We start from the raw sequence: 18,094 nt of genomic DNA on the forward strand, positions 1-18,094 counted from the left end.
TCATCATCCAGATGATCATGACGCCGAATGCCTGTGCAGCGTGTAGTGACCAGAGGCCAGCCCCGGCTTGACTCTTCGCCCAGCTGCTGAAATGGAAACCGATCCGCGTGTCCACGTGTTTGTGTCATTTCCATGTAATTTGCATATGTAAACTGGCCTCGCCTATTGCTCCGCGGCTGCACCGAATGGACGAGGCGATTCGTCGGCAGGGGCCAGGCGCAGCGGCGAATGGGAGAGCCGCAGCGCGCCGGTCCCGCCCTCTCAGACACGTTGCTTCGGGAGAAGCAACACGGGGTTGATCACTGGCTGTGGCTCCTGCCTCACCGCTCACACGCCGCACACGTCCCTCACATCAGCTGCTCCTCTCTGCCCGACGCTCCTGCCGGATTCACAGCTTGAACAAAGGAGGAGAGGGGACACGACCGGCCGCCGCATCCCGGGAAGGTAGGTAGACCTCCACGTCTCACGCCTCGCCGGTCAGATTATCTCCGTATGAGCCGGCGAAACGCTCCTGTTGCCTGTTTTTAGAGAAAAAAAAATCGTCTGGAGGAATTTAACAGATATAATCACAAGAAATAAAGATCTACCTATTCGAGCTGAAAGTGGATTTTTGTTAATAGATTGATCAGTGTTGCTAATGCTCTTTTCTGATTGTGCCTTTATGTAATCTAACAGGGTGCTGCCAAATTTACTATGACCGATGAAGTCTATTGTGTCTCCTGATCTGATAGGCGGACAGCCCTGATCATTCACTTTATCTGATTTTTCTCCCCTTATGGTCAATGATTACAATGTTGTATCTCCTCTCGGTAATATTCTTACATAATGCGACTGTATGTCGGTAACTAATGAGCACCGTCTGTATGTATACATGTAGGGGCCCCATACCTGCCCAGGTGTGCACCATAATGGCTGTCTGATATTTCACATCTTTGACAAATTATACATTCTATCGTTTCTTAATCAAAATAAAAGAATTGCAGCCCTGGGTCGTGTTGAAGTGTTTTCAGAGGCCCAGGGTTAATCGATCTTTGTTAAAAGCCCGGCATGTTGTTTCATTACATAAGTAAATCAAGTCTGTGGTTTAACAAGTCCAGCTTGATGCTATAGTTTTTTGTTTGTTTTTTTTTTTAGACGTATCAAATGCTCAAGTCATTTGTTTTATGAAAGTAAAGTATAATTCCCTGATGAGACTTCATATCACATAAAGTATGGGATCTCTTAGTCAGCCCATGTTATAAAACAGAAGATTTTTATAGTGGACTCTATAAAGATTAGATAAAAAGATTTATACTAATCTGTTTGAACTGCCTTATGGGTTATTATATGTCACTTGCTTGCTATTATAATTTTATAACCACAGTCTGCTTTCTGTAATCTTTGATGCTCCTTTTTCAATCCGTGAAACAGATGCATGCAGCATTTTTTATTTTTTTTATTTTTTTTAGGCCTGTGTCGGGTTGTGTGAATGAGTGAACCCCCTCTGCTCCACCCTCGCTCTTTGACTATAAGACCAGAATCCTAAAACAAAGAAAGAGTGAGCCATTGCTCCTTCTAACCCTCAAATTTCACAGGAAACCCGAGACATGCCAGGCGTTAACAATCCAACCACTAAAGATAACCCTGTGCTGTTCTCACTTCCTTTTATCGCCAAGGAAACGCACTGAAGCCCATGCGAGCAATTAGGCGTCCGCGAGAAGCGCTTTGAGTTTGTTTGGGGGTTTTTTTTGTCCACGAGACATCCTTTAATAGCGAACCAGCAGAGAGCTGATGTTTTACAACGTCCCGGCCCTGGTCCCCTTTCTGAAGGAAGCTAACAATGTCCATGGATGAATGTAGCAACTGTTGGGGGGGAGGGAGGGGGGGCAGAATCAGATTTTACACAATGTTATGTAATCAATCTTATTTAAAAGAAATTAAAAGCCAGCAGTATATTTTTAATTTGAGTTTAGCAAAAATGAATATGTTTATTGCTCTTAATGTTGTACCTTTATGCTGCTTGCCTCTGTCTAGAGAAACACAGGTCTAACATGCTAATATTAGCAGACAGCCCATTTTTTTATTAGTTGGGCTGTCTGTCTTGTAACCAGCCTGCAGCCTGCTGCTTTACAAACTGCCAACGTTTTTTTTAAAACAGCTTTATCTCTGTAAGAGAGATTGAGGGATGCTTCTTCATTTTTAACACAATGACCTTATTATGCGTTTTTGAGACCTGAAGTATTACCGAACAGAGAGTGGGAAAAGTGTTAGCCTTTTTAGCCTGTTTTTAGCTAGCTGGTTGGAAATGTGGGTAAATAACTTGATTATCTATTCAGCAGATCAGTCTCGCTTTCTCAGGGAGTGCATTAAAAAAAAAAGAAAAAAAGATTTTCAGCCGTAGGAAAAATTTGACGAAACTGGTACCTGGCCCATGACTAATCTGTGCACAGCCTGGCATGTGTGAGAACTTCCTTTGTAAAGGTTTACAGTGACAAGAGTTTGGACACGTGTAGATCTGAGGCCTGCAGGGAGGTTTTCGTGTTTGATGGTGCTCGGTCTGTGTTTACTAGCTCAGGTGTTGCATCTGCAAAACAAACAGGTCATTGTGGTCTCACTGCCACCGTCTGCTCTGGCGCCGCTTTGTCCTTACTCACGTCTACTCACTTGGAGATGCTGTGTTTTCGGCAGACTGTTTATTACTGTTATTATTCCACCAAATCCTCGGTGCTCAGACAAGGACGCCCCAGTGGTTATTTTGACTCCAGCCTTGATTTGTTGATATTTTGGTCATGTGTCTCATCTCCACCCATGGCTGTCCTTAACGTGTTTGTTTTCCCTCACGAATCCCTGTCTCACCCCAGGTCAGTGATGGTCAGTGCTGGTTAGAGCCTGCAGCTGAGGATGTCTGCTACCGATTCGGACAACTCCATCGACTGGCTGGCCAGTGACACAGAAGGAAATGAGAGCGAGCAAGAGCCGGACTGCACCGCCAGGCACAGCCAGAGAGAGGCTCCCCTGTCTGAGAGCAGCAGCGAGCCGAGCGAGGACAACTGGTGCGAGGTCTCTGGTAGCAGGGGATCTCCTGGTGGCACTGCGAGATCGGACAGAGACTCCGGCAATGGACTGTGCAAATCGCAGCACGGAGAAAAGGCGAACGGCAAGAACACTCAACCGGTGAAAAGACCTCACAGCTCCACAGGAGAGCAGTGCAAGGAGCGGCAGCTAATATCCAACGCATTGGAGAAAGATCAAGTTTTTATCAACAAGGTGAGCACCTCTGTGACTGTTGTGTTTTGTTTCTCACTGGAGGTGGTTGACAGCGTCAACAAAACTAGGACATGCCCTATCACCCAGATCCACCCCCACACACCAACACACACACATACCCCCACCCCCCAACCCCCCACTGCTGCTTTTACTGACATTTCCAGTAAGGCTGTCCCTCCTCTGTAACTGCTTAAGGAGTGTTTGGCGTTTTGGTCTCAGAGAACTGTGTCATTTGATAAGAAAGCAAGCACGGCGAGTGAGTTATTTGACTTGTGCTACTCGATATGTATTTCAGATGTTTTAGCTCATGTTTAATCACCTGACTGTAAATCAATCTGTTATCATTCCCAGTGCATGGAGCTACAATGCTACATCCATCCGCTGTCATCAATCTTGAATGGCCTTCGTTCAGGGAGATACAAAGAAAGTAAGTCAGCCTTCCTGCGCATTTGTCCTGAACAAGTTTGCGTAATTAACTTGAATAGGACGAGCGCTGATGTTGCAACTGGAGATGCACCAATGAGGCTTTTCCTGGTTTAGGCTGACTATGACAGGCCCTGTTGTTCTTGTTTTATTCTGAGAACTGTGACACATGAAAGAGAAAAATGCAGATATTTTTAAATACAGTAAAACGAGGCAATTATTAGTGACTTGAAAGTGTCACTAATGGGGATGCATCACTGAGGATAAAAACTTATTGATGCATATATATATATATATATAACTTTTTTATGCTTTTCCATTCTATAATGGGAAAAAAGTGCTTTTTCAGTATTTGACCTGATGCACCAATCAGTGCTGATAAAGGAAAAACCGGCCACGTGGTTGGTACATCTATAATTGCAGCATTCCACATCTCACAAACCCGCATTTTCTCTGGCCTCAGCAGTAAATTGAAGCAGGGCTTGTTTGTGTGGAAACTAACTGACTAACCGGTGAAAAGGAGCATTTGGGTCCGTCAACATTTCTCCCAGAAAAAACAATGGAGGGAACAGACAACACGCAGACCTTTGTGGAAAAAACGTGTCCCTGAGATTTGAGAGTGTGATGTCTGAAAACATGTATTGTTGTTGGACTATCCAATAGCCACAAATATTCACGAACCCATCTCCGTGTGTTACGTAACAAAGATCATCTCGGGTGAAGGCTCGCTTAGCGACTCCGCCATTTCAACAGATAAAGAAAGCACTCAGTGATATTATTTAGCCTACCAACAGTAAGAAACTTTCTACGCTTCTTTGTGAACTTGGCAGAAGTGAGTGGGAACATACTGTACCATAGCTTTACCAGAGAAGCAGCTGCTGTTTGTGTTTTGGTCAGAGCAGCATTACATGTGCTTTACTGCAGATAATGGCCGTGTCCAGACAAGCTTAGATTTCGGGATCTTGGTCAGACCCGAACCTTATGTGACCCAGTGCTTGCTGCTCACAGAAGCAGGGGAGGCTGTTCCCTTGTACAAACATTTCACAGAGCCCATCTGCTGCACAGACTCCGGGCCTGCTGTTGATGTGCTTCACGCTGCAGCTTTTCTTTCTTTTCCAGGGCTCAGCAGTTTCCAGGAGAGTGTGGCTATGGACAGGATTCAAAGGATCATGGGTGTTCTGCAGAACCCCTTCATGGGGTGAGTTTGACCTACATACCTTGATCTTTGTTTCCCTTTAAATGCTGTATAAAGTGCCTTGAAAAACCTCTTGACTGCTTCAGATTTTGTCGCATTACAGCCACAAACTTCAGCGTATCTTGATTTTGTGTTCGAGATCAACACAACAGAACACTTAGTTGTGAAGTAGAAGACAAATGGTAGTTTTCAGGGGTTGTAAAAGCACTTCCTCGAAACCACCTGATGGTATTCAACCTCCTTTACTCTGATACCCGTCATTATAAACGATAAATCTTTTGCTTTAAGTAACCACCCGCCCCAGAGATCTACAGCTTAGTTGGCATGTGGTGTTGGATAATATTAGTTGTACAATCCACAAATCTGGCCTTGACGGGAGAGTGGCAAGGTTAGCCATTTTTAAAAGAAAGGCTAGCCGCTCTTTTAAAAATGTCTAAAAGAATGGCTCGTTTAATCTCTGCCACTAGCCTCTACTCAGATGAAATCAAAGACACAGTGTCTGGTGTTAAATTTGCGCCGCATAACACCCTGAACACACCGTCCCTACATTAAAACGTGCCTTGGAGATGGCTATTATCAGCTGGGGTCTGAAAAGCTGGTCAGAGATGATGGGAAGATGGATGGAGCTAAATACAATGAAAATCTGGATGAAAACCTTTTAGAAACTCTCAAAGACTTAAGACTTGGGCAGAGATTTCCCTTACAGCAGGACAGCAACCCTAAACATAAAGCCAGAGCTACGATGGATTGTTTTCAAATCGCCCAGTCAAAAGTCCAGACCTTTGTTCAAATTCAAATTCTGAATTCAAAGTTGTTTTTACAGAAGAAAAACAACCAAACCAACTGAAATTGAGCTGCAGTATTTTGTGAAAAGGGAATTTGTAAACTTTTCTCTTTCTAGACGTTCGGAGCGGTTAGAGACGGAGCCCAAATGATTTGCCACTGTGATATCTGTGGAAATACTCTGTAAAAGATTTAAAAATAAATAAATGAACCTGTAACTCTTGCATCACTTTACAACAAAGCTTTACTTTGTTTATCTGATCAAATAAAACCCTAATGTAACACGATGGAGTTTGTTGCTTTCAGCATGTCGTAATTTAAAAAGCTCCTGGCTGTACGAATACTTTTACAGAGCACTGTATGTACCTTCCTGCATTTTATCCTCTTTTTTTTTTTTTTTGTCTTTTGAACACACTGCAGCCTGGAAACCTGCACTGCCTAAATGTGTTTTTCCGCTGTAGCTTAAATCTGGTCGGGGATCTGAAGTGAAGCACATCCGGCTGCACGGAAATACTGTTTGCTTTCTAAGTGGTCTCCATTATGTCTGTGACACATGGCTCACAGCAGGTCGCTGCTACCCCCACACGCATTCGGGATAAATTTACTGCAGAGACGGCTGAGTCGCTCTTTAGCCGGCCGTCTCGTTAAAAATGTATCATGCTCCTCGGTGGGAGAGGGACGCTTGTGTCTGCTTGATTAGCTCTCCACCGACCATACAGGGTAATGGAGTATGATATTACCCCCATCTCCTCTGTAGAAAGGAGAAAGTCTGAGTCCTTGTAATATGATCATCTTTCATCTAATGAAACTGAAGCTTTGTTGAATTATGCCGGTAAAAATAAACATATAATTGTTTGGGGTTTTTTGGGCGGGGGGGCTCTCGGTTTTAAAAGCGACCTATTTTTTTTTCCGGGCAGTTCGCCGAAAACAAAAGCGGATTAATAATAAATGCACCCTTGATATTTAAGCACGGTTTCTATTGGGTGTATCAAGGTATGCTGCTGAGTCTGGCACAGACTAATCGAAGAGACCTCCCAGCAGCTGCTGCCTTCATATTTGAGACAAAGAGTGGGTGTGGCCGCCTCCCGCAGACAGCCTGGAAGGTGGGCTTAGCCCCTCCCACTATCCTTCAGTTTGCCCGCCCCTGCTTTCTGCTCTGTGCTACCAGCTGGCAGCCCCTCCAGCTCCACAAAAGCAGATAGGATCAAAGTGACCTTTTTTTTTTTTTTTGTTTAGCTAGCGGATAATCTTCCACATGAATTTTACATGTTTCGAAAATGAATATAACAAGAAGGTCCCGATCGTGTGACGGCGGTTAATCCCCTGCCCACCATCTGGTTTTGTCAGGACTCTTCTGAGCGCGCTCCCCTCCTTCCTCCTCCCACGACATCATCTAGTTTATTTCCACAATGACGCTGTTGGACACCGTTGTGGCTTTGGTGTTTATATTTAGACACAAGCAGAGCTATTACACGTCAAGCCACGTGTGAGCTCTAAACATGTGAGAAATGTACTCAAGACTGTTCCTCCACACGCACACATGCTTGCTCTTCAAGGCTGCATATTTCCTAGGTACGTCTGATTGGGGAGATAACAGTTCTCCGAAGCAGTTGGCGAGACTGTTTGTAGATCAAGATTCATGCACGATAGCAAAAGTAAACACTGTGTTTCTTCCTCTGTTTTCTCTCCTCCACCTCTGCTTCCGTTCCCTTCCTTTTTTCCCCAGAGAGAAATATGTTGATATCATTCTGAAAATGGAGGCGATGCTGAAGAGCTGGTTCCCTCATGTGAAACTCCAAGAACAACTCGCCGCCACACAGACAGAGGGACTTGTGCCCAGTAAAAGACTTAAGGTAAAGGTACAAAAAAAAAAAAAAAAAAAGCAACCCTGTTGTGTAAGAGCTCCTCAAGACGACACGAGCCTCTGCCAAGAGTGACAGCGTTGCGACGGGGGAGACAAAAATACCCATTGTTATTTAATCACAGCTCTGTGACAAGAAAAGAAGGATTTAAAGCTTTTTTTTTTTTTTTTTTTTACTGAGTCTCAGGTTCGCTTAGAACAATGACACAAGAGCAAAGATAAAACCGGAGGAGTGTCCCTCTCGGGCTTAGAAAGATCTGAATATACCTGGAAGAATCCTTTGCATTTAACTGGTGTGTATTTATCCCTGACGTTAATCTAATCCTCCCCCCAAAAAAACCAAAAAAAACAAAGACAGAGGTATCATGTTGCAGGTTTTTCTTGTCATTGCAAAGATGAAATGTTATTACAAGTTCACCTCACAAGCTGTCAGCATTGTTGTTTCAGCGACTACATTGAAAAAAGAAGAAGATAATCTGTTCTGTAAAAGACTTTGAGACTAGAGCAGAGATTCACCTTCCAGCAAACATACAGTACAGTCACAATAATGCAGTACTGATCTGGTGCATGTGGATCCTGATCTCAGCGCTGCTATGCTCACTTCTGGTTTGAACCTTAAAGCATGTGGCCGTACCTGTCCTTTCTTTTGTTTTTCTTTCACATCGGGCAATAAATTTAGATTTTAAATTGCTAATCCTCCCTTCTAAAGAAAAAGCATGGAGCATGTAATTATGATGTTGAAAGTTGTGTGACTCATTTCTAAATGGGCGACTTTTGAAAATTACACAATTATAGGTAATGACCTGTTTACAAGGTCAAAGTAGCACAAGACACGGAAGTTTATATATAGTCATGTTGCAAAATGTCCTGCAGTAATTTAAGTCTACCGTCATTTATCACCACAGGCTGGCCGAGATAGTATTATTACCAAAAAGCCCCAGTGATAAATGTGTTAGCCCCTTCTCCTGATCATTCCTTCCCTAAAGGTGTTGCTATTAATAGCAAACCGTCCCACAAATGATAAGGCTGAACAAGACTGTAATCATCCGATCATCTTTTATCTTCTAGTTATCCATAATTTACATGTTTCCAACAGGAGACCAATTAGAGTTATTTTTGCTTTGATCTCGGATTGTATTGTATCCTATTTCATAAGAGCTAACTGGCCTAAACAGGATTCAAACCCACAGTCAGTGGAAATGTTGTGTAATAGAAAACCCTCAGAAAGCAACAAACAGCTAGACTGGTTTACACATGAGATTTGAGAACGTTATATTTATCCATCTCCATAATTCCTTGAAATACTTGCCTACCTAGAAAAATAAACTCACACGTTATTTTTCGGGACATAGATACGGAATACTGTATTTTGCTGCTTTAACTTTCAAATGTTAAGACAGAAACGTCCCCCTGTCATATTTCTCTTTCGTTTTTAAAGATGAGCTCTGAAAACCATTCATTACCCGCAAGCTAATTTTTCCCATGTGTGGGCAAAGCTCTCTTTTACAGCAACGTATAATTACCGACCGCTGCGTCTCACATGCAGTCTCTTGAGTGTCATCCGCAGAAACAGACGAAACCTTCCGTGTGCTACCTGTTTGCAAAAAAAAAAAAAGAAGAAGCTTAAATCTCTTTTCAGCAACTGTGTTGGCTCACGTCTATTGTCGGGCAGAGTATTAGACTTACCTGAGCCAAAATGTCAACCGCCGATGCCAACTAACTTGGAGCAAGCAAGTTTCTCGAAGAGTCGTGTCAGTTGATTTGTGTTTCAGGTTAGACCGCCTGCCAGATTTACTGGCACAGCTGGTAAAGCCATGCAATAAGTCTTAAATAATAGGGTATTCACTGCAATGACATGATTTCATACATGTATATAAATTTCATCCCATGTTGATGCAACAATTATTGTCAACCCTTTCAATTCCTAAAAAAAAAAAAAAATACATACACAAGTAAAGTGCACATCAAAAAAACAAACATATATACTTTGAAGTTGATCAGAGAGTTATTAATCCATGACTCTTTTTTTTTTTTTTTTTGCTGGGGTGCAAAAAATTATGGGATAGATTTCCTTCAGCTGTACTGCAAAATGGAAAATAGAAGAGAACTATTATTTCAAAAAGGAAAACACGTGTCAGTCTTAATAAGTCATGCCTTATGTTATCCATCTGTACAGTTGCAGCAATAATTATAGTTTATTTGAAAAATTACTTTTTATAGGAGTTTTTACACATCTCGCATTTAGAGGTCTAAAGTAACAGTTTGTAGAACAACTTTACTTACAATGTTAATCTCCTTTTTTTTAAGTTAAGCAAACAAAATGATAATATAAACTATTAAAATATATTTGTATTCATTTGAATGCTTTCTGATTATGTCGTTGAAGAACTGAAGGTCTCCATGTTCCCTTACAGTTATCTCCAATGACGACATCTGCAGCTGGGAGCTCCGTCTTTCGCAGCGATCCTCCAACCGGCACCAAAGCTCTAAGGGTCACGGACCTGACTCCGCCCGAGGCCTACTCCGCCAACAACCTGAAGTGGCTCCACACGTCGCCTATCTGCTCCCCCACAGCCGAGGAGGCCCAGGCTGGTCCCAGGCACCCGCTGTTGCCCAGAGACAAAGACCTTACGCAAGACAGTGCTGTTTCCTCCAGCACAGACGGCCATGCTAAGACAGACTTTGTGCCCCGAGGCCCACCGCCAGGCAAAATCAACGCGCCCTGCCTGGAACGGCTCCTTAAATCCACAGACAGCATCATCACACGCAAGGAGACTGGGGGTTTGATGGGCAGCAGCTGGTCCTAGTCCAAACACAAGGGGGGCTGGGGCGTCTGGCCGCAACGTGGCGTTCGACCTAGCCTCGCCTTGCCCCCATCCTGCTCAGAGCCAGTCAGCCAGCTTCGCTCATTCCAACCTTCAGGATTGCGTTCAAAACAACAAACAAAAAAAAAGGGACGTCGCAGATTCCTCTTCAGCACGGAGCGGGTGTCGACGAACACGCTGCTGTCTCTGACACGACGAGCGTCCGCCTTCATTTCCCGTTTTCTGTTGACTTATCCTCGTTTCTCTAGTTTGCATTCTCGAGTTGTGTGTGTGTGTGTGTGTGTGTGTGGGTGCGCGCGCGCGTGTGTGTGTGTGTGTGTGTGAGCGTCCAAAGGCTAGTCGACACGTGCGCTGATAACCGAAGCAAGTATTGTCAGAACTGGAGTCTTCCCGCCGGCTCCCGGGTTCAGTGATACAGGTTTACACCAATCTGCTGTTTTGCTTGGAAGGGAAGATACGTCTTAGCTGGTAGGAAGGATTTTCACATATTCATACGTGGTCTACATATTGTGCTGAAAATGTGGCTGAAATGTGATGGTAGAGACCCCTCTTAGCCCCCTCCCGCCTCCCGCCCCGCCTCCCAGTGACTCCACTCTTAGGTTTATTGATGTGACTGTTACTCATTTCTACTCTTCATCGAGAAATCCTTTTTGGTACAACTGTTCTACCTCATCGAGCACCACGTCACGGCTAGTGAGTTGGGATGTGACCACTTTGCTCAGAGTCTGGACCCCCTGATCAGATCTGCGGTGAGCCAAACGGCCTCCGACGGCGAGGCCGTGCAGTACAAACAGAGGATGCTCTCTCTCTCCCTCTCTCTTTCTCTGGCTCTTTCTCTCCCTGTGGCCTGACTGGTGCCATTGTAAAGAATGTCAACTGAAGAGTTGTTTTTTCTGAGTCTCCCAGAAGAAGGCAAACAGTGCCTGCAAAGTCAAGCTGTGCCTGTGAGCTGGTTTGATTAAAAAAGAAAAAAAAGGAAAAGACGAATAGAGAAGCGTTTATATTACCTGCACCTCTGTGGGATGTGTGGAATCAGGAATTGTCACTCTCCTGCCATTTTCCTGTACGAGTAAATTATTGCCAACTACTAGCTGTGGTGGAGTAGAACAACTATCATTTTGTTTTGCCACAGAACTAGACGGTGTGTTAGACCACCTGAGAGGGACAAGCGACGTGTCTGTGTAAATCTTACTGCGAAGGTTGTCGATTTACCCTGAAAAGTGGCCTTTATAGTGTGAAATTTTATACTTTCTAAATAAATGTGGTTATATTTGTTTGATGCAAACTGCTTAAGATTATTATTTTTTCCCCCTGTGAATATTTTGTTGGATTTTTACTGTTTGATTTAATTGAAGAAACTTTACGGTTTTTGCCAGTCTACAAGTTTTCACTTCTTTTTTTTTTTTTTTGTTCAGCTGTCCTTAAATACTCGTCTCAAATTTTAAAACAAAGCCTCCTGCTTTGGCCTAAATTACCCTAATCCTACTTACTCTGTTCCGGCCCATATGGATTGACCCAGTGGGTTGGTTTAACACAACAGGGTTGAGTTGTGGCTTTCATCCACCTGAAACTGGTTTTAATGTGAATAATCTCTTAACATTGAAGATACCAAAGAGTGGGTTGGAAAACATAACTCACACCATGGATTACTAAACAACTAATTAAAAATATATATATAGTTTCACTGAAATTCTGCAATAAAAGATGGACAACATAATGTCTGACATTAACACTTTTACTGAGAAAGAAAGAAACTCGGATAACAAAATCAAATGCTGGGTGTTTAACATCATGTGGAATATTGCTCATCTCATCTTGACTTTACAAAAACATCGGTTGCTCAAAGTGAGAAAGTTTAATATAGCTAATAGCACATTACTTAGCAGGTAAACGACTTATTTGCATTTGGGTCGATGAGAACAGCATTATACCTAAGGGTCAGAGCATCCTAACTGCAAGGTGAGTTGTCTAATTGATGTGATATCTACCCACTTTTAGCAATACATGTAAGTAATAATGCATTTCTCCAATTCTATTTGATAAAACACAGACGAAACATGTTTATAAGTATGCCTTTTATGCTTGGATGGGAGCAATATCATAAAAAGTTATTTCATGTTTTAAAGTACAGAGCTACTACTAAACTATAATAATAATAAACCATACGCTATTTAATTATTTTTTTAATTACATTTGGCCATTTAAAAGAAGTATGGCCTTTTAAACCTCTTTCAGATATTTTATTCATTTGAGAAAACTACTTACATCTTAATAATGATGTAAATGTGGATCTTTTTTTTTTATTCAATCAGATAAAATCAAGGCTTAGCACACAGCCATCAGACATCACCTGATTAGAAAATAAACTGTTGTGTAATTTAGTATCAGTATATAATAGATAATAAATACAACTGCTAAATGATGACTTCAGACCACCCAGCATGACGAAGACCAAGGGACACCTGCAAGTATGTCGGGGCTAACGCTGTGGAGAAGTTTTAAGCGGCTTGTATCACGAGAATGTGAAAAAGTTAAGGCATATTAATGCTTTTTCAAGGCTCTGTTTGATATACAAGCACACATTTTCATATACAACAGTATCCAGTTCACTGATTATCTGAAGGAACAATATCTGAAGGAAGGAGTGGTGTGTGTGTGTGTGCGTGTGTGTTTGTTTTCAGACTTGAACTAGACTACAGACTGCACTTGACTGTAAAGAAAGGAAAGCTAAATATTAGCAATGAGGATTACAAAGACAACAAAAATGACAAACAGCAATGATTGTAAATCTGAATAACATTTCCAATCTTTGAAAAACGGATAGAAATTCAGCAGAGCCCTCCAACCTTGGGACTTTGTGCTACATCTGCTTTTTCTCACCCCAGCTCAATCGCATTAAAACATGGTGTATTTACAAAGTCATCAAAGCAGATTTATTTATTTTTTTTTTTTAAGGTACGGCGCTCATATCCCTTTGAGCTCCGCATAGTCATGTGTCACTTTTTCTAGCCTGAAAGGGGGTGATTGGATTGATTAACCACCCTGCATTGTTTTCAGCGACACTGTCCCAGATCCCGTCAACCAGGGCAAGGCTAATGGTCCGGACTCACGTGCATAGATGACCTGATAGTGTCCATGGCCAACCACAGCGGGCAAGGACTGTCTGGAAAAACTGAAGTATTAATGACCGGAGGCGCTGCATCAACAGAAAGGGCACCTTTCTAACTGCGTGGCAAAAAAGGGGGAACGCCAACAGACATCTTGTGATGCCCTCCAGAAATAAAACATTAGAAATATGAAGGGACACAGCTTTAGATGTTACACAAAATGTAGTGTAAATATTAATCTTCTTGTGTATACTGCAAAGTGTATACAGGAAGCTCTTTTAAAATGTTCATACAATAACAACCACAAACTTCAATAACCGAAACATACTTACATTATTCTGTCCTACTGTTGGCTTTTTGAAATTTGAAAGACAAAATCAGCAATAAAAACCCAAGTCATCGTTACTTTGCTCCTCGGTTTTTTTTTCCACGAGTGTTCGACAGCACAACGGCAGATTTTAATATGCAATATTCTCAGCCAGGATGTGAAATTGTATTGCTTTCCATTTTAAAGCTGCAGCATGTGTTTTTTTTTTTTTTTTTCCTTTAGAAAACCAATTGATGTCTGAGTTTCTTTTGTCCAGGCCACATTTTACGGGCAGAACTACAAAGACTGATCATTACTAGAGCAGCGCAAATGAGAGCCTTTTGTTAAAAACGTTCAAAAGGAGAGTGGGAGAGGGAAAAAAAAAAGGTTATGAGGACTGGTTCAAGGTTCCAGGTGCAAAAGGGTAGATGGAATATTAAATAGGGCCTCATTCACTCAAGCTGCTTTTTGCTAATTGGCCTTCACTTTGAGAGTAAAATGGGAACGGCATTATCTTGAATTACAGCCAGCATGATGGTGCCTCGCTATGCTACAGTTATTTAAGGCACTGCATCGCAGAAACGTGCAGACACTGTGTGAGTTCGCTCTCCTACACATACCCGATAATATAACTAATGGAGAGGTCTGTTGTGCAGCTTTTGTCCTATACAATAGATCCTATTTTTGGAAATAATTGCACCACTTTGTGCTGTTCACTTTTTTAAAAGTTGTCGGTAAAGTGCAGGTCAAATACTCCGGTCTATGTGCTCTGCTTTGCCAGTTTGTACCATGTTACAGTAACGCCAATAATGACAGAATTTTATATAAATCATCCCGAATGCCAATTTTGTTCACCGTCAGACTGTAACCCATGAGTCACAGCGACATGCGATGCAGCAGTGAGCAGAAGAATCCTCGCTGATTTCCTCTGTAATCTGTGAATTGTTAGAACGGTGGAATCTCTGCTCAAATCATTTTCCATGAGACCTCCACATGCTGGAATCCCATTCCCGCAAAGCAACGAATAGACTCATTATGTCATTACGAGCTGCAAGTGATTCATTCGCACTCCACGGAGATAATGGTCTCATCTGTCAGAGAACCAAGCACCTTTAATTAAGAGATGTGTGAACTGAAAATATCCCCCCTGCTCAATTATCAGAAAAGCAGGTTATACAAATAATTAAACAGTAGCAATAATCCAGAGCTGCTTCTGACTGTGGGGTCTTCAATTCGCCAGTCCCAGTCTGGTTTGAATAAACTGGTTAACGTCGTCTGGTTCTGTGTGGATGACTAAAAGCGGCGCTCTGGAAATCTTCTGAGCTCCAAGTGGCAAAAAAGCACCAAGTGCATCTGTGACTCAGGTAGGAAAGGGCCTCTGGCATTCAGAGAAGTGCAATCGATTTTGCTGGCTCCAATAGGTTACCCTTTTAAAGTGACAGAACAGGGCTGAAAGGGCCGCAACATCTTACAGCGAAGGCTTGCTAGGTTTTTGTCTTTTTTGAAAGTAGGTAAAAGACTTGTGTGTGCACAAGAAACTGAAAAACACGTCTTAGTGTTCAAATATTTTTCTCTTGTAAGATCTTTTTCCTGACGTGGTTGAGACTTTTTGATTCAATCTCTAAGCCGTGTTTGTCAATCTTCTTCAAATTTCAGACGTTCAGGGGATTATAACATTTTATCTCTTGGAGCTATATGTACTTATGTATAAATACACATAAATACCGTCACATCTATGCTTCATAGATGTGACTGGGTTTATTCATGCACAAAAGACGCTTGATTTGTTCACATTTAGACCTCGGTAAAAACATGTCTTTTGGCTTTGTCAACAGCTTTACATTTCTAATTTAGCTGCAATTGATGCACTGAATAAGCAGTCACTTAACTACCAAACCAAACATTCAGACCCACATGTAAACAACAGGTAACCCGGGGCAACAATTAACCAGTTGTTGTAATTTCTGCATAATATGTTTGGGAATGAGTCTCTCTGTTTCCAGGATATTTAATAGTTTAGAGACCACGGTAAAACAAATATGCTTGTATGGGGTGATTTTAAACAAGAATGACTGTTTTTTTTGTTTGTTTGTTTGTTTGCACCCAAATATGTGCTCTTACAAACAAACGCTGGTGTCAGCCATGTCTTCATTCACCAACTGGATGTTTTTCTCTGAAAACACACAGGGAATATGGTGCACTGACAGTTGTCCTTGTTGCCACAGATTCACAGCTTCAACTAGTGGCCCATCTCTCAAGTCACATATTTTGTCCTGAAAGGGAGCAGTAGTCACCCTCCATACAGTAATGAGCAATCCTTGTCACCTCCCTCGAGTCTAATTGCGCAGGTACCAGCGAGCCAGATCATAGGAGATGAAGCGCAGTGGGAAATGAGATCACTACCACAGAAATGCCACTCAGCGTTCAAGAGAACAGAAGACACTTCTTGCCCTCCCCTTCATTCGCCCACTCCCATTTTGTCTTATTTCCAAGAATAAGTAGGCAGACTGTGCTCTCGTAGGTATGAATAATGGAAGCAGCCTGCAGCAGGAGCTCATTTCCAGTGAGTGATCATCACACCGATGTAAGACCTAATGATCACACAGATAAAGAGAGAGGCTGGCATGCATGATTAACATGGTCAGGTCTGCCTCCAGAGCCACGTGGCCGCTGCTGTCGGATCCTCTGACCGCTCTGAGTGTACAGCATCAAAAGCATCCGGGAAAGTATGACTGATTGTGAATCACTGGACTCAGCACCCAGGGAGCAAATAACACAATCATTAACTCTAAATAAAATGTTATGAAATATTTACATTATCCAATATCTTTACAGGTAATTTACATAGATATGATCTGTACTGTTTTCTCTTTCTTGTGAATATGTCAAAAGAAAAGAATGATTTAGATTTTTTGCATGCATTTATTAAAATTTAATTTAAATAATACACAAAAATTGTTTATTTACTAAGTTGTGACACATTCGGCTCTTGGTCACTAGATGGCACTGTTGTACAAAAAAAAGAAAGCATCTAGAGAACGCTCCCTCTTCCTCATAATAAAGTCAAGCTAACGTTAAAGATACACGTCTCTCAAAAATAAATATGAAAACAGATATTTAAATTTATTTAAGGAGGTTCTGACAAAAATATTCACTGGTATATTTTCTCTCTTTTTTTGGCTCATTCTGAATTAGAGTCTCACGTTCACAGCGCCATTCTAACAGAGCGTAGAGTAGGTTTGACTCATGCTGAAAATAGGAGATAACGCAATCTGAGCCGATGACACAGCCGAGTCAAACTCTGCTCTAAAGACATCCTGAAGGACGTGGTTTTGAGTTGCACTGAGGTTTTTGATAGCACGCTTTATTTGTCTGCCGGAATAAGCCGTGCTTCCAGTCAGTCATATTGACATAAGTCTGCTGGAATCCCACAGAAGTGATCCCAGCACGCCAGCTGTGACTCCTGTTACCATGAGTTGCCTCGGACTGAACCGTAGCGGGGCTGACTGGAAGGCACGTCATCTGAATCTGACCCAGTGACAAAGACCTGAGCTCATGTATCACCGGGAGGAGAATGAAACATTTACATTAAGCTGTCTACTTCATCAGACCAGACTGGGGTACAGATGATAGGCCTGAGCATGCAACAAATGTTCTCTCTTATCTCATCTCATGCCAGTAAATTGCCGGCTGTCATTACAAAGTACCAGAACCTGCTAACAAACCAACACTATATCCAAGGCAGTCATTACAGAAAGGCTTTGGCTGCTTTTCATTTGGCACTGCAGGCGGATTCTTAAATCTACCCAAGAAACCAAATTAATACTTAGTTGTTTTATTCAGTTGGTAATAAATATTTAAACTAAAGCATAAAAATGTAAAAAAAAAAGTGTCGCTTTTTATGGTGAAATTTGTGCTAAAATAATTTCAAGGTTAATGGTTTCTTAAATGGTACCCATGGTTCTTTTGGATACTCAGCAGAATTTTATTTGGGACCTCATTAGTATATGATCCATTCCTAAATCATTCTGTGCTCTGCATTTAACACGTGTCTCAAAGTTGTGAGTCAACAATGAATTAAATTGGACAATGTTTTTTTTTATTATTATTAATAATAATTACTTTGAAAAGCCTTGATTTATTTGCGTTATAGACTAAAGCCTTTGTATACGTCGTCCCTGCCTCCTTGTCCACCATGTCACACGCAACAGGCTAAACAGATTCCATGTACTTCTCTGTACGGTGTATTGATTTCTTCACTGTCAGATCAAAGTGCCAGATTAAAAGTTTGTTTTGCTTTTTTTCCTTTTGAGAGAACCACAGCAGTAAAATCCGCTATAGAAACTC

At 41.9% G+C, this 18,094-nt stretch overlaps 1 protein-coding gene across 1 annotated transcript; it reads left to right on the top strand.

Moving 5' to 3' along the window:
- The first annotated feature begins 299 nt into the window (after nucleotides 1–299).
- Nucleotides 300–11,618, top strand: ciartb (circadian associated repressor of transcription b). Its single transcript, XM_015001932.2, has 6 exons — nucleotides 300–444; nucleotides 2,841–3,246; nucleotides 3,598–3,673; nucleotides 4,789–4,867; nucleotides 7,374–7,500; nucleotides 9,923–11,618. Exons 2-6 carry the CDS (start codon nucleotides 2,881–2,883, stop codon nucleotides 10,313–10,315), a joined length of 1,041 nt encoding a protein of 346 aa, XP_014857418.1. The 5' UTR covers nucleotides 300–444; nucleotides 2,841–2,880; the 3' UTR covers nucleotides 10,316–11,618.
- Nucleotides 11,619–18,094: the final 6,476 nt, after the last annotated feature.

The sequence above is a fragment of the Poecilia mexicana genome, unplaced genomic scaffold, assembly GCF_051168715.1.
Source record: "Poecilia mexicana isolate PSO_F unplaced genomic scaffold, ASM5116871v1 scaffold_6, whole genome shotgun sequence".
NCBI classification, from domain to species: Eukaryota; Metazoa; Chordata; class Actinopteri; order Cyprinodontiformes; family Poeciliidae; genus Poecilia; species Poecilia mexicana.